Raw genomic sequence first — 27,881 nt, forward strand, 5'->3', positions numbered from 1 at the left:
TTTATGACAGCCATAGGGCCAGAATCAACAAAATATACACTAGGACTATTGCATACATCTTTCTCTGTAACAGAAAAACAACTGAGAATAACAATTCAAAAGAACTGAATACGTATAACATAATAAAGTATTATAAGGACTAATGTGTAGATAAATGTCCAAACGTTGTTAATAGTGGGTTGTATTGTACAATTGGTGGCACAAAGTGAGCAAGTGCTCAGAGCAGCATGCAAAGCAGAGATTGAAGCTTGGTCTAGACCAGTGATGGCGAACCTTTTAGAGACTGAGTGCCCAAACTGCAACTCAAAACCCACTTATGCATCATAGGGTGTCGGGTGGGTATGGCCTATTGGCTGAGCATGGCCCATTGGGTGGGCGTGGCTGTGGTGGTAATGGTAGACTGGGTGGGACTAAAAAGTTCAATCAATCAATTCCAACTTTGCAAGACCTTTTTTTTTTCTGTGAGAAGTTGAAATTAACTGATTGAACCTTTTTTTTTTTCACACAGCAGCAGAGCCCTAAAGCGAAAAGGTTTTAGAAAACCCAGCTAAAGGCCTAGGACTGGGGCGACGGCACGCGTGCCCACAGAGAGGGCTCTGAGTGCCACCTCTGGCACCCGTGCCATAGGTTCACCACCACTGATCTAGACTGAGCAGGGGTAGGCAACCTTGACTCTTTTCTGACTTGCAGACTTCAATACCCATGCTGAATCAGGAATTCTGGGAGTTGAACTCCACAAGTCATAAAAGAGCCAAGGTTGCCTACCCCTGATCTAGAGCTTGAGAAGCAGAAGAGGACAACCAATACTGAAGCCAGCACCTCATCTCAACCAGTGCAAGACCTCTTTGAGGCAGGCAAAGACTGAATGAGGGGTCCTTGGTATTCTCTGAGCTTGTTTGTTTTCTTTCAGACCTTTCATTATCCACACTAGGTACCATCATCAGTGAGAGCAGGGAGTGTTGTTTGCTGTCAGTTTATTATATTCTGGTGTCTTGTCTGTCTGTGTGGGTGAGGGCGATCTTAGGGAATAATAATAATAATAATAATAATAATAATAATAATAATAATAATAATAATAATAATAATAAGGGTAGTACCAATAGTCATAGGCTCCTTGGGTGCAATCCCAAAACAACTGGAGCGCCACTTGAACACCATTGGCATTGACAAATTCGCTATTAGTCAATTGCAAAAGGCGGCCTTACTAGGAACTGCTTCCATCCTGCGACGATATCTGTAATACCATCAAACATCCACATCTGCCTATCCCAGGTCCTGGGTAAGGACTCAATAGGTAGACAAAATGCCAAATCCAGTCTGAACATCTGGCTGACTGTGCGATGATCAGTAATAATAGTAAATAATAATAATTCAAACAGACAAGCACCTGCAACATAATACCCCAGACTTAACAATTGTCGATAAGAAAGACAAAAAAGTCTGGATAGTGGATGTGGCAGTGCCTGGAGACAGCATGCATGGATTGACTACAAAAAGGCATTTGACTCTCTGCCACATGATTGGATAATAAAGTGCCTAGAAATAACAGGAGTCAGTAGAAACATCAGAAAATTTGTGCAAAGATCAATGGCACAATGGAAGACACAGTTGCAGATCAATGGTGAGAGGCTGGGAGAGGTTAATATCAAGAGAGGAATATTTCAAGGAGATTCATTATCACCATTACTATTTGTTATTGCACTGTTTCCTCTGTCAACAATACTGAATAACTCAGGACATGGCTATCAAACATCAAAAACATCTGCCAGACTATCCCACCTCCTTTACATGGATGATCTGAAGCTGTATGGAAAAACATCATCTGAAATAGAATCGCTGCTCAACACTGTCCGTATATATAGCCAAGATATTGTAATGGAGTTTGGCTTGGACAAATGTGCCATACTTACTATCAAACAAGGAAAAATAGTGAAAACTGAAGGAATCAAGATGCCCCACGAAAATAACATTAAGAGTCTGGATGAGGAAGATACTACAAATACTTGGGTATCCTTCAAACTGACAACATCAAGCACACTGAAGTCAAGAAAAAGATTAGAGGTGAATACATCAAGAGAGTGAAGAAGATCTTAAAGTCCAAACTCAATGGAGGAAATACCATAAAGGCAATCAGGGCAATCCCAGGACACAGCTGGACTCAAGCAGAACTAAAAGCAATGGATAGGCAGACCAGAAAAATAATGACAATGAATCATGCCCTTCATCCACGCAGTGACATTGACAGACTTTATCTACCAAAGCAAATAGGTGGGCGTGGAATGCTACAAGTACATCAGATGGTTGAAGAAGAAAAAATGGCTTTGGAAGAATATCTGAAGAACAATGATGAAGATGCACTGAAATTAGTATATCAGGAAGGCTTACTAACTACTGGAGAGACCAAACTGGCCTACAAGAAAGACCAAATGAAGAACAGAATAGAGGCATGGGAAGACAAAGCACTACATGGCCAATACATGAAAAAAATAGCTGGGAAAGCAGATAATAATAAAACCTGGCAATGGCTAAGAGCAGGAAAATTGAAGAAAGAGACCGAGGGACTAATTCTGGCTGCACAAGACCAAGCCTTAAGGACAAATGCATATAAAGTCAAAATTGAGAAGACAGCAACAGACAGTAAGTGCCGCCTATGCAAAGAAGCTGAAGAAACAGTGGACCACTTGGTAAGCTGTTGCAAGAAGATTGCACAGACTGAATACAAGCAGCGGCATGACAAAGTAGCAACAATGGTGCATTGGAAGATCTGCAAAAAATATCATTTGCCTGTAAGCAAAAACTGGTGGGATCATAAAATAGAGAAAGTCATAGAAAATGCTAAAATTAAACTGCTCTGGGACTTCAGAATTCAAACAGACAAGCACCTGCAACATAACACCCCAGACTTAACAATTGTCGATAAGAAAGACAAAAAAGTCTGGATAGTGGATGTGGCAGTGCCTGAGATAGCAGAATAGAAGAGAAAGAACTGGAGAAGATAACAAAATACAAAGACCTACAAATAGAAATAGAAAGACTGTGGCAAAAGCAAGCAAGGGTAGTACCAATAGTCATAGGCTCCTTGGGTGCAATCCCAAAACAACTGGAGCACCACTTGAACACAATTGTCATTGACAAATTCGCTATTAGTCAATTGCAAAAGGCGGCCTTATTAGGAACTGCTTCCATCCTGCGACGATATCTGTAATACCATCAAACATCCACATCTGCCTATCCCAGGTCCTGGGTAAGGACTCGATAGGTAGACAAAATGCCAATCCAGTCTGAACATCTGGCTGACTGTGCGATGATCGATAATTCAAACAGACAAGCACCTGCAACATAACACCCCAGACATAACAATTGTCGATAAGAAAGACAAAAAAGTCTGGATAGTGGACGTGGCAGTGCCTGAAGACAGCAGAGTAGACGAGAAAGAACTGGAGAAGATAACAAAATACAACGACCTACAAATAGAAATAGAAAGACTGTGGCAAAAGCAAGCAAGGGTAGTACCAATAGTAATAGGCTCCTTGGGTGCAATCCCAAAGCAACTGGAGCACCACTTGAACACCATTGGCATCACCCAACCCATGTCATCCCCCATCCCCTACTTTCCATATACCCCATTGACAAATTTGCTATTAGTCAATTGCAAAAGGCGGCCTTAATAGGAACTGCTTCCATCCTGCGACGATATCTGTAATACCATCAAACATCCACATCTGCCTATTCCAGGTCCTGGGTAAGGACTCGATAGGTAGACAAAATGCCAAATCCAGTCTGAACATCTGGCTGACTGTGCGATGATCCATAATAATAATAAAGTGGAAGGGACCTTGGAGGTCAGACAAATAGCTGTCCAGTCTCTTCTTAAAAACTGCCAGTGTCTGCACATTCACCACTTCTGGAGGCAGGTTGTTCCACTGGTTAATTGTTCTAACTGTCGGGAAGTTTCTCCTTAGTTCTAGATTGCTTCTCTCCTTGATGAGTTTCCATCCATTGCTTCTTGTCCTGCTTTCTGGCGCTTTGGAGAATAGCTTGACTCCCTCTTCTTTGGGGCAGCCCCTGAGATATTGGAAGACTGCTATCATGTCCCCCCTCGTCCTTCTCTTCATTAAACTAGACATACCCAATTCTTTGGTTGGGCTGTTTATTAGTGGCTCTTTGGCAGTTTTTTAACTGGGATACTGCTTACTTAATTGTTGGTCTGAAGGTGACCTTGAAGTTAATCTATGCTGATCTGACTGCTGATTCCTGGTGGAGAGATGCTGGAGTCCTTTTCTCTTTTGGCCTGGTTGATTGTCTCTTTTATAGATGTTAATATCTATTGGTGGCTGACTTGTCAGAGTGCCAGGCTTCTAGAAATTCCCTGGCATTTTTGGATTTGGCCTGCTCTAGAATGGTCACATTTCCTCAATTTAAACTATGGTTAAATCGGTCTATATGTTGTGAAATTAAAGCAGTTTCGTCATGCCTTTTGACTGCCAGTTCGTGTTCATGGATGCATTCAGCCTTGTAAAGGCTGAATGGCACTTTACAAGCAGTTTTAAGATTTTTGTTATTTTTAAAGACTGAGCATTAAAGAGGTTAACCCAGGGCAACAGGCTATTTGAGGGGAAGAGTGTGGCACAGTAAGGCATTGTGTATGGTCACCTGCTACATTGTGGTGTGCCCAGTTCTTGGAAAACAGAGATCCTTCACAGAAAGGTGGATTACTTCTTATCATCAGGAGATGTTTGTGCAGAAGGAATCAAAGGCCATTTTCCTCTCCACCCTGTGAATCATTTTTCTGATGGTGAACCTGACTTTTAAAAAAGAAAATAGATGAAGCCACGCTCTAATTTATCTGATGACAAACCAAGCGGAGAATTTTGAAAGGCCATTTGTGGTTTCAAACCTGGCATTGTCCCACCTTTCAATTATCTTGATACCTTTCATTATTTTTCTTTCTCACAAGGGTGAGGGTTGAGAAACTCTTTAGCCAACTTTTAAAGATCTCTTCCATATCTGGGCAACAATATAGATAACAGAAGTTAATAATAATCTGAATGGCAAAATAACCAAGAGAGGAAAATGCACAGACTATCAACTTTTAGTGACAACCTGAACCAACGCATCAGACATGAAAACTAATAAAATGGATGAAATTCTCCATCACAAGTTGGGACGGGCAAACTGGATTAGAAAAAGGGAGCTTCCCCTGAAAATGCCTGTTGTAACTGCCTATACGAGTATTCAGAGAGCAAGAATTCTGCCCTAATGTTATGGTCACTGTTATGTCCCGAGCCTTTGCAAACGGCTCGGGCGTTTGCAGGCAGTCCCGGGCAGGTGCAAAGCTGCCCGGGACCAGACAGGCTGTCGCCAGCGCCGTGCGCATGCGCGGGTGCTGGCGCGGGAAAAGTAACCCATTTACCCGGGAGTTGCCTATATAAGAGGCTGCGAGGCGTTTGGGCGAGGCTGAAGCCATCTTCCTGTAAGCTGAACGCTGAATAAAGAAACTGAGAACTCCAGCTGCTTCTCGTGTCTGTTTTCCCGCCACGGACTCAACACTGGCGACGAGGATGGGATGCCTTGCACTACCTGGAAAGGAAGAAGTGTAAGCTTACCCAAGGAGTCCTGAGCGGCGGAAGAGGAACGGCGTCGACTCGGCAGCTGCCCGCCAATCCGGTGCGCATTCGGGGGTAGGCTGGCTGATAGACCCGTCTCCTGAAGATCCGAAGATGGCGAAAATCGGAAGGCTTTCGGAATTCGACGTCTCACATCCAGAGCGGTGGGAGTCCTACGTATCCAGAATGAGAACTACTTCAAGGCAAACCAAGTGAGGGAAGATAGCTTGAAGGCCGCCACCCTGCTTTGCGTTTGCGGCCAAGACGCCTTCGAAATCGCAGAAAACCTTGCAGCACCTGTTCCAGTAGAGTCTGTAAGCTACGCAGACCTGAAGAAGCTGCTGAAAGAGCACTTCCACCCCAAGGTGTCCGTTATCTCATGGCGCCACACCTTCGAGCAGAGGGATCAACGGTCCGGTGAGTCAGCCAAGGAATACATCGCCGCGTTACGGAAGGCCGCCAAGCCCTGCGAGTTCAAGGACCTCGAGGAACGACTGAGGGACCGATTCGTGTGCGGGTTAAGGCATCGCGAGCTACAACAGAGACTTTTCGCAAAGGAAGAATTATCCTTCCAAGACGCCTTAAGGGAAGTCACCGCAGAAGAAGCAGCAGGCAGCGCCATCAAAAAACATGCGGCCGATCAGAAACAGTGCAGAGGGCGTGTCCGTGCACCAGGAAGACGTCCGACGAAACTCCGAGGAGGATCCGGACGAGGAAGTCGACCGTCTACACCCCGCAAAGGAAGAGAACCAGAAGGGAAGCTCTTCGGCTCCGCTCAAGTGCATCGGCTGTGGAGGTCGCCACAGAAGAACCGACTGCAAGTTCCGCTCCGCTACCTGCCGGGCATGCGGTAAACAAGGGCACATTGCAGCTGTGTGTCTGAGCCGACGAAAGGCACAACCCCAAGAAGAACGCCTGAAAGGTACCAGATTCCCCAGCCAGAATAGGGTAGGTTTTTGCGCTTCGCGAAGAAGCATCTGTAGAACAGGCACACACAAGCCCATGAAGAAAAAGCTGTCACTCAACGTGAAGCTACAAGGGGTTCCATTATCTATGGAACTAGACACAGGGTCTGCCCTGTCCATCATTTCATTGCATACATTTAGGAAGATTTGTTCCAGAAGTGGGTCTAAGGCCAAGTTAAGGCCTTCTGATATTGTATTAACAGATTTTCAGAACTCAAGAGTGTGTGTTAAGGGGGAGGCCACCCTTAACGTGCAATACAAGAGTTTTGAAGGTCCACTAGACTTATTAGTAGTAGGGGGTGAACGAACGAGTCTCATAGGACTCGATTGGTTTGAGGCCCTGGGGATACACGTCACAGGACTCAACAGTTTACAAACACTCGACCTACAGGAAGTCTGCAAAGAATTTGCAGATGTTTTCAGCCCCCAGCTGGGCACATTCAAGGACCACCTGTGTCCTTAAAGCTAGACCCCACTGTCACTCCCATTAGGATTAAAGCAAGAAGGGTCCCTTTTGCTTTAAAAAGTAAGATTGACACTGAATAGACAAACTAATCCAACAGGGAATCCTAGAACCTGTTGATTCCAGCCCGTGGGAGACCCCCATTGTCACGCCTCTAAAGGCAAATGGGGACATTCGCATTTGTGCTGATTACAAATGCACACTCAATAAGGCATTGCAGCAACATGCCTATCCTGTTCCTGTGGTCAGTCACATCCTGGCCTCTCTCAAGGGGGGGCGTGTTTTTGCAAAGCTTGACCTAGCTCAAGCATATCAACAGCTGCCTGTTGATGATGATGCTGCCATAGCTCAGACCATTGTGACCCACAGGGGAGCCTTTAAAGTAAAAAGGCTACAGTTTGGAGTAAATGTTGCTCCTGGGATTTTCCAAAGCGTAATGGAAAACACACTACGAGGTATACCAGGGGTCTGCCCCTACTTTGACGATGTCTTGATTGCAGGAGACTCCACACACATTCTAGCTGAAAGACTTAGGGCTGTCCTGTTAAGATTCAGGAAATCAGGCCTCAAGCTCAGAAAAGACAAATGCAAGATTGGGGTGCCTTCTACTGAATTTCTGGGATTCAAAATTGATGCTGCTGGGATTCATCCTGCTGAATCCAAACTAACTGCTATTTTAGAAGCACCCAGGCCAAAGTCTAAGGCCGAACTTCAGGCCTTCTAGGCCTCCTGAATTTCTACAATTCTTTTCTTCCACATAAAGCTAGTGTAGCTGAGCCTCTTCACAGGCTACTAACAAACAAGCTGTGTGGCTGTGGTCACAAGCACATGAGCTGCTTTAAAGAAGTCAAGGCCTTGCTCACTTCTAACAGTGTTCTTGCACATTTCAACGAGTCTCTTCCTGTGTGCATCGCTTGTGATGCATCCCCCTACGGGGTTGGAGCTGTCCTGAGTCACCTCAGGTCTGATGGAACTCAGGTTCCTATTGCATACTACTCCAGAACACTTGTCTTCTGCCGAGCAACTACGCTCAGATAGACAGGGAGGCTCTGGCTGTTGTTGCTGGAATTAAAAAATTCCACGATTTTCTATATGGCAGGCATTTCACGTCTTCACTGACCATAAGCCTCTGCTGGGACTGTTTACCACACGTAAGCAGACTCCCCACATCATTTCCCCTAGAATGCTTAGGTGGTCTATTTTCTTGTCTGCATATGATTTTTCATTACTCCACAAGCCTGGGAAAGAAATGGGCCATGCTGATGGCCTCAGTAGGGTGCCTCTGCCAGTAGTAGAAGCTGACCCCGCGCCAGCTGTCAACATTCTATCAATCCAAGCCTTGCCCGAGCTTCCTCTTAGTGCCAGGGATGTTACCGCTGAAACAGGTACAGATCACACACTTTCACGTGTCCGCTCCTGGGTCCTGTCCGGGTGGCCTGAGCACTGCCCTAGTCCTGAGTTTCAGAGTTTCTGGTCCAAAAGGAACGAACTGTCCCTTTCTCAGGGTTGTCTGCTTTGGGGAAACAGAGTTGTCATTCCCACCTCAATGAGGACTAGGGTCTTAGAATCCCTCCACGAGGGTCATCCTGGCATTGTTCGTATGAAGGCTCTTGCACGCAGCCACTTGTGGTGGCCTGGTTTAGATAAAGATATTGAGGCTAAGGTGCATGCATGCCACCTGTGCCAACGATCTCGCCCAGAGATGCCCCAAGCTCCTGTGCATAGATGGGAGGAAACACAGTCCCCATGGTCTAGGGTGCACATTGACTACGCTGGGCCCTTTCAGGGCCAGTTCTTCTTGGTCCTTGTTGACAGCCATTCAAAATGGCTTGAGGTTGTGCCTGTCTCATCCACCACCACTGCAAAGACTATTCAGGTACTGAGGGGGATTTTTGCTGCACACGGGCTGCCAGATGTCATTGTGTCCGACAACGGCCCTCAATTCACCTCCTCCGAATTCCAAGCTTTCTTACAGGCAAACCTGATTCGTCATGCCACGTCTGCGCCTTTTCACCCGTCCACCAACGGTATGGCTGAACGCATGGTGCGCATCGCAAAGGACGCCTTGAAGAGACTCACCTACGGGGACTGGCATCACAGGTTGGCTGACTTTCTCCTTTCTTATCGCACCACACCGTCCACTTCTACAGGGAGAAGTCCAGCTGAACTTCGTTGGGGGCGCCAACTTACTACTAGACTTGACCGGTTGCATCCGGACAGACTGCCTTCATCTACCTCACATCCTAGGGCACCTAGACAACTACTTGTGGGTGCCCCGGTTTGGGCTCGCAATTACGGGCCTGGTCATACATGGGTCCCCGCTTCTGTGTCCAGGATCACAGGTCCTCTCTCCTACGAGGTTGCCCTGGACAACGGTCGTGTCCTACGTCGGCACATCGACCAACTTCGCTCTAGGCGAGACTTTTCTGCTGAGACTCCTGGGTCTTTTCCAGGGGGGGAGGGGGACCCTTTGGAGCAAAGGGAAGGGCACGAGCTGCTGCCCATCTCCACTGAGGGAGCCACAAACGGGCCGTCCCAAGATTCCGCAATTGCTCCGAAAAGGAAGTCATGGAGCTTACCCACACAACAGGCACTCACGCCTACTCCAGCCAGGGAGTCACCCCGGGGGCATACTCACTTTCCACACACGTCACACAGCACTCCAGTCACGGAGGATACCCGGGGGCATCCCAACAAATCATTCCCCGCAAGAGAGCTGGCACACAATTCCCAAGGTTGGCCTGACCTTACCCCAAATCCTACAGGGGGTCAAACATACACAGAGCTAGTCGAGGAACCAAGTCCCGACTACAACAACCCTAGCACAAATCAGGGAACACCTGAGTTTTGGGAAAGTACAGAAACCCACACGAGCCCGAACACAGAATGGGGTTCAGGGAATGGACAGCCTCCTGACAGGTCTTGGACTGACCTAGGAGGTTCTACAGAGACGCCCAGCAGCGGCTATCACTTCAAGGGGCCTGAGGGTCTACAGCTAGGTAGGTCAACCAGGTCACAAAGTAACAGAAGCCCTGGCCTGACGAGCCCGGTGGGCAAGCAAGCAGGCCAGGCATCGGGGCACAGTCCTTGGAAGACACCAGGGCACAATAGAGAGAACAGGCTCACGCCTCCCTCCAGTCAGGGGACTTATGCCAGTAACCCAGAGCTAAGAAGGTCACAGAGAGCAAAGAAATCTCCCAAGTACCTAGAAGACTACATAACATTGCTGGCAAGGCAAAGGCCAGTAAACAGTGGGAGCACTGGGGAGCAAAATGTCATATAAAATAAATGTTGTATGTTGGTAGTAGTTTTAGCCCGGGGGAAAGGGGTGTTATGTCCCGAGCCTTTGCAAACGGCTCGGGCGTTTGCAGGCAGTCCCGGGCAGGTGCAAAGCTGCCCGGGACCAGACAGGCTGTCGCCAGCGCCGTGCGCATGCGCGGGTGCTGGCGCGGGAAAAGTAACCCATTTACCCGGGAGTTGCCTATATAAGAGGCTGCGAGGCGTTTGGGCGAGGCTGAAGCCATCTTCCTGTAAGCTGAACGCTGAATAAAAGAAACTGAGAACTCCAGCTGCTTCTCGTGTCTGTTTTCCCGCCAAGGACGCAACAGTCACCTTATTGTCAATTTATACCAAGAGTATCCAACTCTGGCAACTGTAAAGATTTGTGAACTTCAAATCTCAGAATTCCCCATCATGGTTGGCTGGAAAATTCTGGGAGTTGAAGTCCACAGGTTGTCAGAATCCAATTATATTTCATCTCTAGTTATCAACTATAGAAAACCCCATTTCTGCCTTCTATGGATTCTGTCATACGGTGAAGGGAAGGGGGTGAACAAAGGGGCTTTATGGCCCTCACTTCCTTTGGTACACTTCAAAGGAACTGGATGTGGATATCGCCAAAAGGACTAACCATAAGAATGGGGCTATTACCTTCATGTAGTTCTCTCTGAAGTCTTCATCCAGTCGGCAGTAAGGAAAAGGAGGTGGGAGTGTAATGCCTGAGGAGGGGGTGATTGGGTGGGGCTACTGGGGAACCCCTTAAAACCTTGAATGGGAGAGCTTGGACCCCAAGTCCTGTCTAGAACGCCTGCAACCATTTTCTCTTAATAAAGGATGCCTGTTGGAAGAATTATTCCAAGAGTTCTGTCTTCTTAAGATGCAAAGTGGGGTGGGTCCTTACACAGGTCTTAAAAGTTACCAAGATTGGACACCCGTTTTATTCCAAAGCCATTAGAATGCAACAGTCCCCTGAGTTATTTTTCAAACACCAGGTTGTATTAAATCTTCTCTCCCCAGAGATTTGGAAAAAAAAATATCTCCTGTTATTATGTTGCATGGATTCAACATGGACAGCTAAATAAGTGACTTTTAAAAGTAAACAGATTAAAAATGAATGCAATTTAAAGGAAAATTAGATGGCTCCAAAGAGGGAGAAACTTGCTCAGTTTTACAGGAATTAGGCAGGGTTTTTAGATCTATAGCCCTTTTAAGATGTTTTGTTTGCAGAAAATGGTATACAGTTCTGAAATGGAACTTCTGAACTACATGTCTTTTTAAAAAAAAAATCTCTCTGTGTTGGTTGAAATATTAATGGGACAGAACAGCCACCACGGTGGGAAAACCTGCAACAAAATTTAGACACGTCTTGAGTAAGTTTGAAAGGGAAGTGATTTAGGGGAGAAAAATACATTCCTTTCCAAAATGCACTGATTGTCAGAAATCAACGCAGGGAAACATAAGAGATTAATTCACAGAGGTTCTTTCTATTAAAACAGCATTATTTTAAGGCGATGACAGAAATCAGGCACAGAATTACTGACTGAGCAGCTATATACTCTTCACTTTAATCCTCATTTTGACTTTATTCTTGATTTTGACTACAGCAGGTCATTATGTTTATGCAATGCTTGTGTTGTGATTCACTTTGTTTGTTGTTGGCAATGTACTCAATATTGCAAATGAAAAGGACTTGGATGCTGCAACTTGTATCCCATAGAATTTTTTAAAAAAATCTGTAGAGAAAAACAAGTTTAGTAACTGTCCTTTGCTGTTCCTGGATTGGAATCTGAGTGACACAAAGCACCAAATATTATCCTAGTCCAGTGGTGGCGAACCTATGGCACGCATGCCAGAGGCGGCACTCAGAGCCCTCTCTGTTGGCATGCATGCCACCGCCGTCAGTAGCAGGGGCCTCAGGCCACCACTGCTGCCCGAAGCAGGAGCCCCGCCCAGCACAAAGGAGGTGAAGAGGCTGACTAGCAAGCTGGAGTAGAGATGGTAGAGCAGAGGTCACCAACAATTGTTGATGAGTGGAATGGAAGAAAAGGGAAGGGGAAGCATTTTACATGCATGCGTGCGTGCACGGGGCCACAAGCACACATGTGCTGCAAATGGGGCGGGGCTAGTGCATGTGTGTTACTCACTAGCCCTGCCCCATTCTTGCATGGTGCAGCGCCTTGTATCTGCACCCCACGGCACAGCCGTTTTTGCACCTTGCAGCACGGTGGCCCATTTTTGCGCCCCCAGTTTTTGAGTGCCAGAGGTGGCACTCAGAGGCGCCTCCCTACCCCCCCCCCCAATGAGGGCACTACAATGCTGATGCGGCCCTGGCACTTTGTGATAAATAAGTGAGTTTTTGGGTTGCGGTCTCTACAAGGTTCGCCATCACTTTTCCAGTAGGACAGTGGTCTTCAGACTTGGCCCTTTTATGACTTGTGGACTTCAACTCCCAGAATTCCTCAGCCAGGCACACTGGCTGAGGAATTCTGGGAGTTGAAGTGCCTGGCTGAGGAATTCTGGGAGTTGAAGTCCACAAGTCATAAAAGGGCCAAGTTTGAAGACCCCTGCTCTTGGACATAGCCATTCTGTGGAACTACTTTGTGAGTCAAACAAGGGTAAAAATAAGTTAACTCAATTAACAGAAAAACATCCACACACTTTATGGAATGGAGTGACTGATGTGGCAAGCAATTTTAACTTTCAGCTACCTTCCTGTAAATTCAGTCCAATGGCACAGATAAAAGCTATAATGATGCTTTAGATCATTAATTATAACATGTCCCACTCATTTTATTATTATATAATAATAGTATATATTATATAATATATCAACTTTTGCATTTTTTTTTCCACAAGTAAGGAAAGCTGAGTCAGAAGAAACTGGGTTTGCCATTTATTTTTATCTGAAGTATGAAGCATATTTACAATTATTAGCTGAAGGATCCGTTTCTTTTGCTCCTACAGAGAGTATAGTAAGTAAATAACAAGAATCAACAAAGCTCACTTGCAGGCAAAGTATTTAGACAATTCATCTACAGTTCATTTAGAATTTTGGAAAAGGCAATCTATTGGGTTCTACTGCCACCTGGTGGATAAAGCAAAAAACTGCAAAAACACTCAACCAAACATCAACAAAGGTGGGATCCACCAGCATTGTTAATAGGCTAGTAATTCTTTTGAGATCCTTAAGTTGATGTCAGAGAAATCTGACGTCTGGGACTGTCATCTCCTTTAATTTCTAGCTCAGCTTTTCCCACCTTGGGTGTCTTCCAGATTTGCAGACTTCAGACTTTGAAAATCCTCAACAATGCCCCGGCTGGTGGAGGAATTCTGGGACATTGGCACATCTGGAAGGCCAAAGTTGCTGTAGTGGACTGTGAGGTATTGAAGAAAATGCTAGGAATATTTGTGTGTGTGTGGGAATTGTGGCTGGTTACCTGGACAACTGTAAAACCAGCTGGGCAAGAGGGGAAAAAAAAACAAGATGGGAAAAATAGTCAGATATTGTAGTAAAAATCAGGGCTTAGTGTGAAAAGCAATACATTGCAAGACAGATCATATGCCCCCCTTTATTAAACAACCATTGGGGTTCCTGAGTTATCAAGGATATTTTCAATACTCATTGCCTTTTTCTTCTCCAAAATCTCCTGAGATTTGCCCAATGACTCCAAACTCACATTTATTTATTGTTATGGCTAATAATAATAATAATAATAATAATAACAACAACAACAATAACAACAACAACAGTTGGAAGGGACCTTGGAGGTCATCTAGTCCAACCCCCTGCTCAGACAGGAAACCTTATACCATTTCAGACAAATGGCTGTCCAGTGTCTTCTTTAAAACTTCCAGCATTGGAGAAGGAAGGAAGGAAGGAAGGAAGGAAGGAAGGAAGGGAGGGAGGGAGGGAGGGAGGGAGGGAGGGAGGAAAAAAAGAATAACAGAATAACAGATGGAAGAGACCTTGGAGGTCATATAGTCCAACCCCCTGCTCGGGCAGGAAACTCTATACCAGCGGTTCTCAACCTGTGGGTCGCAACTCTTTTGGGGTTCCAACAACCCTTTCACAGGGGTCGCCTAAAACCATCAGAAAACACATATTTCCAATAGTCTTAGGAACCGAGACACCGCTCTCTCTGTTGCAGCCTCACTCTCTTCCATCTTCTTTTCCTTCCCACCTCCCCGCGAGTTTGCGATACCCCTCATGTTGCCTCCCGGAGGACTCAGCTGTTCGGCGGCCAGAAGTTGGAGCCGCTCAGCTGTTGGTCGGGATGCCCACAGAGCCGACATCCACGCTGCCAGGTAGAACAGCGCCTGCCACTGGTCTTCTTTGCCGCCCCGCACGTTGTCCTCGACCCCTCCCCTGCCCGTTCATGTCGAGCCCGCGGGGGCTTGACAGGGAGAGAGGGAGAGAAGGAGGAAGGGACTCCTCCTCCTCTCCTAAGGTTCAAAGCATGATCAGCTTCCCAAGGGCGCCACAATCCCAATTTATGTGTTTCTGCCGTACCTCTTCAGCACTCCCGGGAATAGGGTGGGCGGAAGAAAGCTTGGCTAGGCTAGGCCAAGAAAAGCCACAGAGCCGTGAGCTCAGATCGCAGGCAGGCCGGGGAAGGGGGTGAAGAAGAGGAAGGGGATTGGGAGAGAGGAAACGCCAAGCTTGTCCTCGCCTCTCCCAAGAACCTCCTGCGCCATCTCACCTGGTTTCAGATTTACACTGCAAAAGTTTTTCTCACACAGAGAAGAGAAACAATTAAGGAACATTCAGGAATCCCTTGCAAGGCACCATGTACCTTGGTGCTTATTTCCTAACGCCTTCCTCCCCCATGTTTTCTGCTTCACCCCGAATTCGCCTCCCTTCCACTCTCCTTACGCAGCCATCTATGGTCTTAATACAGTCCTCAGTCTGTCTCCCTTTCAACACCCCCTAAAATTCTTCATTCAGGCAGGCTTCCAGAGTTCCGCGGGCAGGATGCGGGTAACCCCTCCTCCCTGTCCTGCTGCCTCCCATGGCACTGCACCGCTCCACATCCCGTGCCTCTGTGCCTCAAGCCCCCATGGCACAGGACCGCTGGCGTGGTCCCCAATGGCCGCTGACTCGCTCCCCACCACCGACAACCATGCAAGCCCTGGCAACTGCTCCATCCTAAGAAGCAGGTGGGCTGCCATGGCGCTGACCTCCTGCACCCGTCAGCTGGCGACCTCCAGATCTGCGCCCGTCAGCCTGAACGTCTGGCAATGCTTTGGCTGGTGAGGAAGGTGAAGGGGAGCCCACTGCAGCGCCGAACTCTGCGCCCGTCAGCTGGCGACCCCCAAACTTGCGCTTGTCAGCTGGGGGGTCTGGCAAGAGAGCGTGAAGGGTGATGGGGAGGCAGCAGCTTGACAGGCGGGGTCCTTCCTGTCTGCGAAAGTCAGGCCCACCCGCCCCATCTGTAAAAGAAAAAGTCTTCCACCCAAGCATAACTTTTAAGGATTTTAAGGATCTTTGAGAGGGAGAGAAAGAAGGAAAAAGAAACAGAGAGGGGGAGAAAGAGAAAGAGGAGAGGGAGAAAGAGGGAGAGAGAAGAGAGGGAGACAGAGGGAGAGAGAGAGAGAAAGAGAATGAGAGAGGGAGAGAGAAAGAGAGAGAAAGGGAGATGGAGAGAGAGAAAGAAAGGGAGAAAGAGGGAGAGAAAGAGGGAGAGAGAAAGAGAGACAGGGAGGGAGAAAGAAAGAAAGAAAGGAGAGAAGGAAAGAGAAAGGGAGAGAGAGAAAGAGAGGGAGAGAAAGAAAGAAAGAAAGAAAGAAAGAAAGAAAGAAAGAAAGAAAGAAAGAAAGAAAGAAAGAAAGGAGAGAGATTAAATTAGTAACATGGTTGTTCAGTGAATCTGGTTTCCCCACTAACTTTGCTTGTCACAAGATTGCAAAAGGTGATCACATGACCCTGGAATAATTTTATGGTTGGGGGTCACCACAACATGAGGAACTGTATTAAAGGATCGCGGCATTAGGAAGGTTGAGAACCACTGCTCTATACCATTTCAGACAAATGGCTGTCCAGTCTCTTCTTAAAAACTTCCAGTGTTGGAGCATTCACCGCTTCTGGAGGCAGGTTGTTCCACTGGTTAATTGTTCTATCAGAAAATTTCTCCTTAATTCTAGGTTGCTTCTCTCCTTGGTTAGTTTCCATCCGTTGCTTCTTGTCCTGCCTTCAGGCGCTTTGGAGAATAGCTTGACTCCCTATCATACATACACTTGCAATATATATTATCATTTCACCTAAATTAAAAACACACATGAAATATGCATGTTAAAAAGATCTACAGACACCAATGTCTAGGCCACCTAACCAATGAAGCGCAGCATCATTTATATGAAAAATATCAGATAATGGACCAGTATATGCCCTCAGCTTACAGCTGATCACATGTGCTCTAGTTTGATGTGAGACCCAATAGTCATAGAGGGGAGGATACTATGCCCCATTTATACAGTAAGTCCTGGTCATGTGAGGTGTGAATCCTATTCAGGATTGTCCATTGCTGACATAGTAGTTCAAAGCCTTTTGACATGGGGTCCTGTACATGTCTTCCTATGTCTGAATGTTCAGCAACCCATTTGGCTTTCCACTGGGAATTAACGTCAAAGTTATTGAGCAGATATTGTGCAAGCGCCAGTGGGGGCAAACTCCCACTCAGTAAATGCTCCTGTCTCAAATCATATTACCATTTAATATGCATGGATCCAGTCTATAGGAGGTAAAACATGTGCTTCACTTAGCAAGATCTCTAAAGAAGAGCTGAACCTGGATTTGTTGGATTATGATTAGTGTGAAATGGCTTCATCTTAAGCAGAAGGTTTGACAAGCTCTTTGTGATGGCCAATAGCATGGAACTCCCAATCAAATCAAGAAAAGCCCTAGCAAATATACTCACTAACATGCTAAGCTTCATTAGTGCTCACCTGGGTTAAGTATTTTGTAATTTAACATGTTGTATAAACCTGGCTTGTTTGGATTAAGGATTCAATGCATTGCATGAACTTGGAAAATGTGAATTTGATATCCAGGATTAAAAGATTGTAGAAACATGGCCACTGATTTAATTCCCCAACAGATGTTCTCTTCCTAGCAAAACATCCAATGCCCCATTCAGTTCTGATTATTTGCATCACAGTCATTTCCCCTTTGATCAGCTGTGATGTCATCAGAAAGCCATTGTAGTTTCCTAGGAAACTGCAGTCAACAATGGGCCCTCCACCCCTTTCTTATCAACTTCCCAAGCATGACAATGGCTTCTTTAGAGGCAGAGGCTTTGGATAACCCATCCCATCCTCCAGGTGAAGAACTTTGCAGGGACTAAAGAAGGAAAGACTGAGCAGGCCCTAGCGTAGGCCATATGGAGAGCGTAGGGTAGGTCTTAACAACTGACTGTTGCAGGACCAAATCTCACCCCTACAAGATGGTCCATCTTGATGTCCAATTGCATGCAGCAGCTAAAGTTCTTGGCAGTGTCAAGCGTGAGAAACTGGGGGTCAAGCATCCTCCACTGGACGCTAACTAGGACCTATCAACAATTCTATTCCATTCTTACAAGTGCTGGACTGAAAATCATGTAGTGTTGTTAATACTTATATCCAAGCTTTTTGAAGAGCTTAAGGCTGCTTGCGTGGTAGTTTTCTTTCATATTTTCCCTACAACAATCCTACAGTCTAAATTTGTCACTCTCTTATTCTAAGGTCATCCAGGAAGTAACACAGATGAGTGTGGCTCTAAACCTAAAGTAAGTCTGATCCCTTACCAATCACCATATATAATAGCCCTTTAATATCATCCGCTTATATATGGCAATCTTCCCATCAAGAAATCTACATAATTTCTAAAGACTCTTTGTTGCTGCTCCAACCATCGTTTTATTACTATAGCCATATTCTCTCTCGTCTCCTTGGAGATGCTTTGTTGCTGCTGTTTTATTTACTAGCAAAATTCAAAGAAGGAGCGAGCAATTTGCAGCATACACCCAGTCCCCCCCTTTTTTTAACAACACATAGACGATGTCCAGAATGCGCCACCAAAACTTCATGGCAAAACCATCAACGTCCAATGAACAGGCAAAATAGATTTTCTGCATCTATAAGAAGCTGAACACAACTATTTTGCCCCTTAAAATTGCCCCCCAAAATACAGTAAGCTGAAGACTTTACCGGCCAGTAATATTACTGAATCATTAGCTGTTCCCCTTCAGGGGTTTTTTTTTGGGGGGGGGGGTGTCTGTCCTACTTTATGGATTGCTTTTTCAATAAAATTGATCAAAGATATTGAAATGACATGAAAAAAAAAATGGGGGGAAAAAAACCAAAAGTCAAAGCCAAGAATCAAAATAGCAAGGGGTGGGGGTGGGGAGAAGTAATGGATTGTATTTGTTTTGGAAGATCCTTGTTGAGTTTTCCTTCCTGCTAGATGTTCGTTTGAAGGGATAATATTGTTTAACACTATTTTAAAGATTTCTTCGTTTTGATGGGTCTTCGGCTAATCAAGATACTTCTTTTTTCTGTCTTGCAACCTCTTATGTCTCACCAAAAATCCACAAGTTTTAGGGATATTTCCAAGCTAGTCCTCATTTGTGAGGGCCAACATTTTTTTTCTCTCTCTTCTGAATCCATTAGCACAGTGGTTCTCAACCTTTTTAATGTCACGACCCCCAACCAGTCGTAAATTGAGGACTACTCAACCGGTCGTAAGTCAAGGACTACTCAACTGGTGCAGCACCGTTTGCAGAATGGGACTTTTGGCGGGCTCAGCAGGGGAGAGACAGCCTGGATAATTCCTATTGGCTTTTGAAAGCCAATAGAATTAGACTCTATTCAAGAGAGTCTATTCTATTGGCTTTCAAAAGCCAATAGAATAAAAGGGAATAGCACAGCTAAGGAAAAGGGGGAAAAAATGGCGGACTGCGTTGTTTGGCGACCCCCGTGAAATGGTCGTTCGACCCCAAATGGGGTCCTAACCCACAGGTTGAGAACCACTGCATTAGCACAAGTTGAACAAGAAGCTCTTGTTTCATTGAGGGAGACTATACCATCCATACAACTCTTCTGCTACTTGGACTTTTCTGCCATTTGCCTCTTGTATCACAAGGGAGTCCTTTGAGAAGGATTATTTACCATCTTCTTTGGAGAGCCTCAAGAGAACTTCTCCCCAACAAGCGAGTTTGCTGAAATGTAGCCTAACTTTCCTGTCTTTTCTCTTATGTTCCATGCAGGTGATGGCGGAGTTTCAGGTCCCCTGGCTTCACTGCAACAGGGCAAATCCCTTCCCACTACAGGTAGTGGATCCACGTTTGGAGGAGACCTCGGAAGCAGCTCACAAGACTTCCTGCTGCCCCCATCTCTGACATCCCTCCAGCCACCACCCATCTTCAACCAGACGGGTTCGCCCAGCACCCCAACCGGAGTCATCTACAGCTTGTCCGGTTCTCCAGCTGGCCCAACCCTCTCCAGGCTCTTCCAGACACTTCCGGGTTCCTTTCCAGACATCTACGACGGAGACATGAAAAAATGGGAAGAGCACTTCCACAGCATCCAGAGGGCCTACAAGGAATTTGGCAAAGAAGATGACTTTGCCATTCGGGTACTCACCGAAGACTTTACACTCCCTTTCCCTTTTGCCTGGCCTGGCGAGAACGAAGGGTCCCCCTGCCCCTTGGCCTATGATCCTGCGGATTGCTCCGGCTTTGATTTCTTCCTACACCCAGGACAACCCATCCCTCGTCTTCTCCAGCCACTGCATGCCACCACCCAGGCTTTCTTCAAGAAGAGACGCTTGGAGCAGTTGGCACTCAGCTATGCCAGCCAAGGCTCCATCGCTGGGGCTGCAGGTCTACCAACCCCATCAGAAACCAGCTCCTCCTTGCGTCCAGATATCATGGTGATCACCAGCATGCCTTGTATGGCTGCCACGTCTACGGAGCCATCTTTTCTCCTGCAGGACAACAAAAGTCAGCAGACCCTTCAACCTGCCCCCATCGGTATCCCCAATTCAGCTTCCATGCAGCCCATCAGCCTTCAGTTTATGAACCCCACACAACACGGAGCATTTTAGCATCCAAGCGTTCGGTTTAGAATACTAACAAGTGGATTTTTTTTATTATTATTTTGTACAACAGAGAACGATAAGTTTCTTGAGAAATTTCATCACTGCTGGGGCACTACATTCAATTCAGGGTTTTGTTGTTGTTGTTGTTTTGGGGGGGAAGCTAAAAGCTTCCGAGTTTAATATCAGCCTGCCATTGTGCTACTAAATGTTTCAGCAAGGAGCAGACATTAATCTTGCCATCTATATCCCAGTATTTGGAATAATAATAATAAAAAAGACTGTCTTCTATGCTGTGGAGCTTTTTGGATGAGAATTTTAAGGCAGGCAAAGTGGGGTCTCCTTCATTACTGTGTTTCCCCCAAAATAAGACTGTGTCTTATATTAATTTTTGCTCTAAAAGTCGCATGAGGTCTTATTTTGGGGAAAATACGGTACTAAATGCGTCCGTCTGCTTAACTGGGGTTTATTTTTAGGGTGGGGATTATATTAGGAGTATCCTGAAAAATCATGCTAGAGCTTATTTTCCAGTTGGGTCTTATTTTTGGAAAAACAGGGTAACTCTTTCTCTAAATCAGGGGTCTCCAAATCTGACAACTTTAACACTCTTAAAGTAGATGAATTTGGAGACCCCTACTCTAAATGAATCTGCCATATTGATTAGAACTTTTGTTTCAACTACAAGGCTGCCCTTGAAAATGGGTTTAGAAGCTGCACCTGGGGCCAAAGTTTGTGATTGCTGACCAGCACAAGGCCTTTTCTTAGAAACAAGATAATAAACTAAAATAATAATCATAATTAATAATAGAGCATCCCCTCCCGTTTCTAAAGTTGACAAAAGGCTCCACCTCCACTCCACGTGACCCCTTGGATTTTGGGTTTTTTTTTTTTACTCTTTTTTCCCCCTATTTGATTCTTGTAATTTTAACTGTTTCTATAACTGTATTTTATCTTTTATTTCACCATACGCTGCCCAGATTCGCTCTCAGCAGGATGGGAGACATAAAAATTTAATCAATAAATAAAAGTTAGGGTAGCTCCATCTCTGCTAATGTTCTGGAAATCCCTCAAGACCTGACTATATCATCAGGGAATCAATCATATCTTAAAATAGCTCCATTATTGATACAGTCACTCTCTGTGTGCCCACATTCTCTTTTTAAATACATAGGTAGTTCTCGACTTACGTCCACAATTGACGCTGTTGTGTGCTCCTGGCTACTTTCCTTTGTGACCAGAGGCGAGCTCGCCTGACCAATAACCAACCAAGACACAGTGAAGGCCTTTTGTTTCGTTTATTGCAATAAGCGGGGAGAGAACCTACCAAAGCTTGGTTCTCTCCAAAGTTTCAACCCAAAATATTCCCTTCTTTATACAACCCTGTCCCGGCCACCACATCCGTCCTCTTTCCTCATTGGCTGAGGTACTACGAGGTTATACTCTTTCCGACCGCCTCCTACATATTTCCTGCTACATATTAAATCATACATCACATGTACATTAAAATTAAGAGATAATTTATGCAAGGTGTGTCAGTTAATATTAATCAACTAATTGCACATGCTCAGTTGCCTGAATTCTGCCCCCCCCTTTTATGACATCTTAGAAAAATAGGTTCTTTCCTGTTTTGCTAGTTACCTTCTCTTACAGCTCCTTTTCCCATTCTGAAGACCCAGATAACAATTTTGCCTACGTGTTTCTCTTACATCCTGCCTTTATACTAACTATCCTTTCCTGTTTCCCATCCATTTTAGTTGCTTCTCCACTCAGTAAATTTCCACTGCAGCAAATTCAATTTTAAATTTCTCTTTCAATATTAAATTTTTGAAGACCCTTCCTTTACTTCTATGAACGCCAAACTTTCTGTTGTTAGGTAAGACAGCCGTTAAGTGACTTTTTTAATGACGTTCCTTGCCACAGTTTAAGTGAATCACGGTTAAGCCGAATCTGGCTTCCCTATGGACTTTGCTTCCCAGGGGATCACATGATCCCGGGGCACTGCCACAATCACAAATATGAATCAGTCGCCAAACGTCTGGATTTTGATCACGAAGATGCTGCAACAATTGTAAGGGTGAAAAATGTTCGTAAGTCATTTTTTTTAGTGGTTGTAACTTCGAACTTAACCCTAAACAGCTGTTGTAAGTTGAGGACTACCTTTACTTCAGTATTAATAATTATTGTTTTATATTTTTAAAATGATTGTATTTTAATTATTACTTGATTGTTTTATGCCCCCTAGAATCACTTCTTGTGAGGCTGGCGGCCACACGAATGAGATAGATAAATAAATCACTTAGAATCCTAAAGCTGAACAACAGACACAGATCAGGACTAGAAAGATAACCTTAAAGGGAAGCAACACAATCCCAGAGTCCATTTCAGATACTAAAACCAGGCACACATTGCGCCAAAGCTATTTTTTTTTTATCTTTCTTCCTAAAGATTTTGTTCATCTCAGGATAATCTGGAAGTTAATCTAGAACAGTGGTTCTCAACCTGTGGGTCGGGACCCCATTTGGGGTCGAACGACCATTTCACGGGGGTCGCCAAACAAGGCTGTCCGCCATTTTTTCCCCCTTTTCTTTGGCCACGCCCCTGGCACCCGGTAATGTATAAGTGGTTGGGGGTCACCACAACATGGGGAACTGTATTATGGGGTCGCGGCATTAGAAAGGTTGAGAACCACTGATCTAGAAGGACGAGGAGTTGATCCCTATATGTGGGTTGTAAATGAGGACACTTCTGGATGATCAACAATATTTACCAGTAAATCATGATCTGCCTCTTGCTCACACCTGATCCAGCAATCTTCCCCAGTCTCACAAAAATTTCCAGTTTTGCTGGAATATGTTGCCTAAATATTGTGGGTCAGGACCTCTTTTCTAGAGCACTTTCGCCTGTAATTGTAAAATAGGACACGAGGTTAGTGACTTTAGGCAATTTTTGAGTTGTAGGCTACCTGGGCGGTTTTATTAGCATGTTGTGAGCAGATTCACAAAATGGCTTCTGTAGGAAAAGGAACGCCCAGTTATCAGAAGATAAACTGATAAGCTTTCGACCACTCCCTCCAGTTCATGTAGGAAGCTCAGCACCACGAATTATCTTTTTTTTTTTTTTTGTAATGAACAAGTGACTCTGTTTCTGAAAAAACCCTGCAATACATGCAGCCCTCGGCCGTTTTGTATTTTTTTTTAAAAAAAAAAACTTACGGGTCCTATGTGGTATGGTAGTCACCCTGTGAGTGGGATGGGCAGTCTCTAGATTAGATGATAGATAGATAGATAGATAGATAGATAGATAGATAGATAGATAGATAGATAGATAGATAGATAGACAGACAGACAGGCAGCTGAGTGGATGGATATACATAAATGATAGATGATGATAGATTAGATAGATAGATAGACAGACAGACAGAGACAGATGGTTTAGTAGATGGATATACATAAATGATAGATGATAGAAGATGATAGATTACATAGATAGATAGATAGATAGATAGATAGATAGATAGATAGATAGATAGATAGATAGACAGACAGATGGTTTAGTAGATGGATATACATAAATGATAGATGATAGAAGATGATAGATCAGTGGTTCTCAACCTGTGGGTCGGGACCCCATTTGGGGTCGAATGACCATTTCACGGGGGTCGCCAAACCATGCTGTCCGCCATTTTTTTCCCTTTTCCCTAGCTGTCCTACTCCCTCTTATTGGTGGCCACACGCACTTGGGGGGTCACCACAACATGGGGAACTGTATTATGGGGTCGCGGCATTAGAAAGGTTGAGAATCACTGGAATAGATAGATAGATAGATAGATAGATAGATAGATAGATAGATAGATAGATAGATAGATAGGCAGGCAGGCAGGCAGACAGACAGACAGACAGACATGGATGGATGGATAGGAAGTAAGGAAGGAAGGAAGGAAGGAAGGAAGGAAGGAAGGAAGGAAGGAAGGAAGGAAGGAAGGAAGGAAGGAAGGAGACAGACAGACAGGCAGGCAGGCAGGCAGGCAGACCGGGCAGAAGGAATAACCTGATCAACAGGAGGAAGAGCCTATTGAGACAACAACATTCAGATAAATGAAACTTGAGTCCAGGGCAGAAATGTAATTGGAGAAAGCATTTCAGGCAGCATTTTCCCTCATTCTCACAAAGAGGAAGAAAGGAAGGAAAGGGGAAGCACATTCAGATTCTTGTTTCTCTGTAACTATGACCTTCTAACAAAAGCAGCAATAGCACGCATGAAACTGGTTTCCTAATTTTGTCCACCTCAAAGGGCTGTCATCAGCATACGCTCAACTAGCATAAGAGCATCCAGGAAGGTAAAAAAAAGAACAGAAGCCACAACTAAGCGACCAAAGCCTTAACCATTTTTTTAAAAAATGTTTTATTGATTTTCTAATTTTACATTTAAGTATTTAAAAAGCAACGTGCCAGCTGAGTTAATCGAAAATTCAATGACATACAAGTATCTTTAGTACAAGTCTCAAACTACCTCATTAAATATTTCCTCTCTTTTCCGCTTAGTATTTACTGTCTCATATTTAAACTAATACAATTCTTATTATATCAATTAAATAAAAATAACATTCTTACATTTATCAATACTTTTTAGCTTATACACATCCTGGTTATTTTAACATTCAGTCTTTATAGACAATCAATGTCCTAATTAGTTTTTCCCAATTTTTAGTTTCCCATTAATATTTACATTTAAAATTTATAATTTCCAAGTTTTAAGTGACCAAAATTCCCTTTAACACAATTCATCACAAAGTCTAATATTCGGGATACACGTCTTATCTATTTGAATATATTCTATTTCTCACCATCTTACATCATCTAATTAATAATCTAATTAACTATTTTTTACATGGGGTACAACGGTGCTTCCATCACATGGCTGTTGTCCCGCAATCCGGACTTTTTTAAATCCCCAGTAAGCACACCTGAAGGTATCCAAAAATAAAATAGAAAGTGAGTTTGGCAGATCTGAGCAAAATGTCTGCAGGGATGTAAGAGAAACACACTGCCTCTCCCAGACTAAGGGCTGCAAAAAACAACCCACAACCCACCTCATTCTTGGCAGAAATAACAGTTTAAGAGTTCAGGGCTCAGGCCCAATACCCACAACATTTGTAAACCCTGTTTAACAAAAAACAACTGTATTTCCAATGACTGATATCTGCACAAATAAATTATGGTTAATTAAGAGGTGTGGACTTCAACTCCCAGAATTCCTCAGAATTATGGGAGCTGAAGTTCGCACATCTTAAAATTGCCAGGACAGGCAATTTTAGTCTAGGACAGGCAGTATTTCCCATAACAGGACCCTTTATAAATTAAACCACAGTATAGCTTCGTTTAGACATAGTGGGTGAATTCAGCCTTTGTATTCCACAGAATGGAATGAATTGGCCACTTTCTAGCCTTAAACTCCCCATTTTAAATAACTGTCTCTTTTTTTGCCGGTCAAAAAGCTTTTGCCCACAATTTTGTGCAGTAATCAATTTATATCCCCTTGTTTTGTCTCCCTGTCCTTCTCCATAAGAGCTAGAATTATCTATCAACTTTTGAGAATTATCTGTGCAAATAATTGTACCCATTCTATAATCACAACAGGTATAATCGTACCAATCAATTATATCCATGGCAGGCGAAATCTTTTCAGACGTGAGATTTTAATACTAGCCACTTGCAAAAAAAGAACAGGAGTCTATTTTTATCTGTTATTTAGACCAGGGGTAGTCAACCTTGGCTCTTTTATGACTTGTGGACTTCAACTCCCAGAATTCCTGAGCCAGCCATGCTGAGGGGAAAAGCAGAGGTTTCCATGCTGAGCCATGCTGGCTCAGGAATTCTGGGAGTTGAAGTCCACAAGTCATAAAAGAGCCAAGGTTGACTACCTCTGATTTAGACAATCTAAGCCAGTGTTTCTCAACCTTGACAATTTTAAGGCATGTGGACTTCAACTCCCAGAATTCCACAGCCAACTATGCTGGCTGTGGAATTCTGGGAGTTGAAGTCCACATGCCTTAAAATTGTCAAGGTTGAGAAACACTGATTAAGCTGTCACTGTTTACAAACACTCCACTGAAAAATCTCACTAAACTCAATGAATTCAGGGGCTTGTTCCTTTTTTTGCCCACCAGTAAATTTTTGGATGTAATACTGTCAATATTTCAGTTTTAATATTATTTGTACAGTGTAGGTAGAGTTTCTGAAAAGTTCAATACTCACGACACGGTCCCAAAGGTGCTTTTTCAGGAGGCAACTGGATGTTCTCGTTTTTTTTCTTTGAAGACCTTTTGCTTCTCATCCAAGAAGCTTCTTCAGCTCTGACTGGAAGGTGAGCCAGAGCTGAAGAAGCTTCTTGGATGAGAAGCAAAAGGCCTTCAAAGAAAAAAACGCAAAAGTTCAGGTGCCTCCTGAAAAAAAGCACCTTTGGGGCCAACCATGACCTGGATAACTGAGAATCTCCACAGACACTCATGCCACACAGTCCATTTATACCAGGGGTAGGCAACTTTGGCTCTTTCATGACTCATGGACTTCAACTCCCAGAATTCCTGAAACCTCTCCCTTTCCCCTCAGCATGGCTGTCTCAGGAATTCTGGGAGTTGAAGTCCACGAGTCATAAAAGAGCCAAGGTTGCCGGCCTCTGATTTATACTCATGAAATTTTATTGTTGATTAACAAAGGTTCAAACAACCAGCCAGTGTGAACTTTAAAAAATTCGTTGAGCATTAGGATCTATACCAGCGGATAAAAAAGGAACAAGAGCTGAATTTCGAACATGAAACCATGCCACGGCTTGCTTTAATCCTGGCTTGTCTAGAAGCCCGGTTCCACCTCGCACTAAGACTAAGCCATATTGGGCCTACCCAGCGCACTGTGTGAACTCAGTCACTGTGACCTAGCAGAATAAGCTTGTTATTGACACGTTTCTTCCCTCACGAAATGGCACCTGGCGCCCCCTTTTCCTCCGCGCGTCCAAATTATAAACACACACACACACACACACACACACACACATCCAATTCCACCGCTTTTGCCTAAGAATCTGCTCGATTTTTCTCATCGAATTCGAACGGCCTGCAAAGAGGCTGCACGGAACTTCGCTCGGACCCCGTTCACACACAGCCTGCAAGATTTAAAATTCGATACAATGTCCCTTCGGGGTTTTTTGTTGTTTTGTTTTGTTCTGCGGTGGCTCAGCGTCTGTCCGAACCCAGCCCCATCCGACTTCCCGACGTCCTAGTTCCGCAATCCCCTGCATCGCCCTGTGTACATTACAACTGCTAGGGACACCCAACGCAAGGTGGCTCGCCCAAGTCCCGCCCTGCAAGTTTGAAATACAAAAATCGCAACGGGCTAGCAACAATGCACAGGCCTTCCTATATAGCGAGCAGGGGTCTTCAAACTTGGCCCTTTGATGACTTGTGGACTTCAACTCCCAGAATTCCTCAGCCAGCGTTGCTGGCT

General features: G+C 44.7%; 1 protein-coding gene across 3 annotated transcripts in view; it reads left to right on the plus strand.

The window, feature by feature from the left end:
* The window catches only part of LOC120315353, a 119,389-nt gene extending 98,709 nt beyond the window's left edge, over positions 1–20,680 (plus strand). Inside the window, exons 2-4 of one of the 3 annotated variants that reach the window (XM_039359591.1) lie at positions 13,587–13,694; positions 18,030–18,073; positions 19,553–20,680. In XM_039359591.1, the coding sequence (XP_039215525.1) occupies positions 13,587–13,694; positions 18,030–18,073; positions 19,553–19,556 (156 nt within the window). In that variant the 3' untranslated portion in view covers positions 19,557–20,680. Of the gene's footprint in view, positions 1–13,586; positions 13,695–17,556; positions 17,704–18,029; positions 18,074–19,552 lie in introns of those variants that run through there. The other 2 variants (XR_005558666.1, XM_039359581.1) reach the window with 2 other exon arrangements.
* Positions 20,681–27,881: the final 7,201 nt, after the last annotated feature.

The sequence above is a fragment of the Crotalus tigris genome, unplaced genomic scaffold (assembly GCF_016545835.1).
Source record: "Crotalus tigris isolate CLP2741 ecotype Arizona unplaced genomic scaffold, ASM1654583v1 scf7180000017576.4783729, whole genome shotgun sequence".
Classification (NCBI taxonomy): Eukaryota; Metazoa; Chordata; class Lepidosauria; order Squamata; family Viperidae; genus Crotalus; species Crotalus tigris.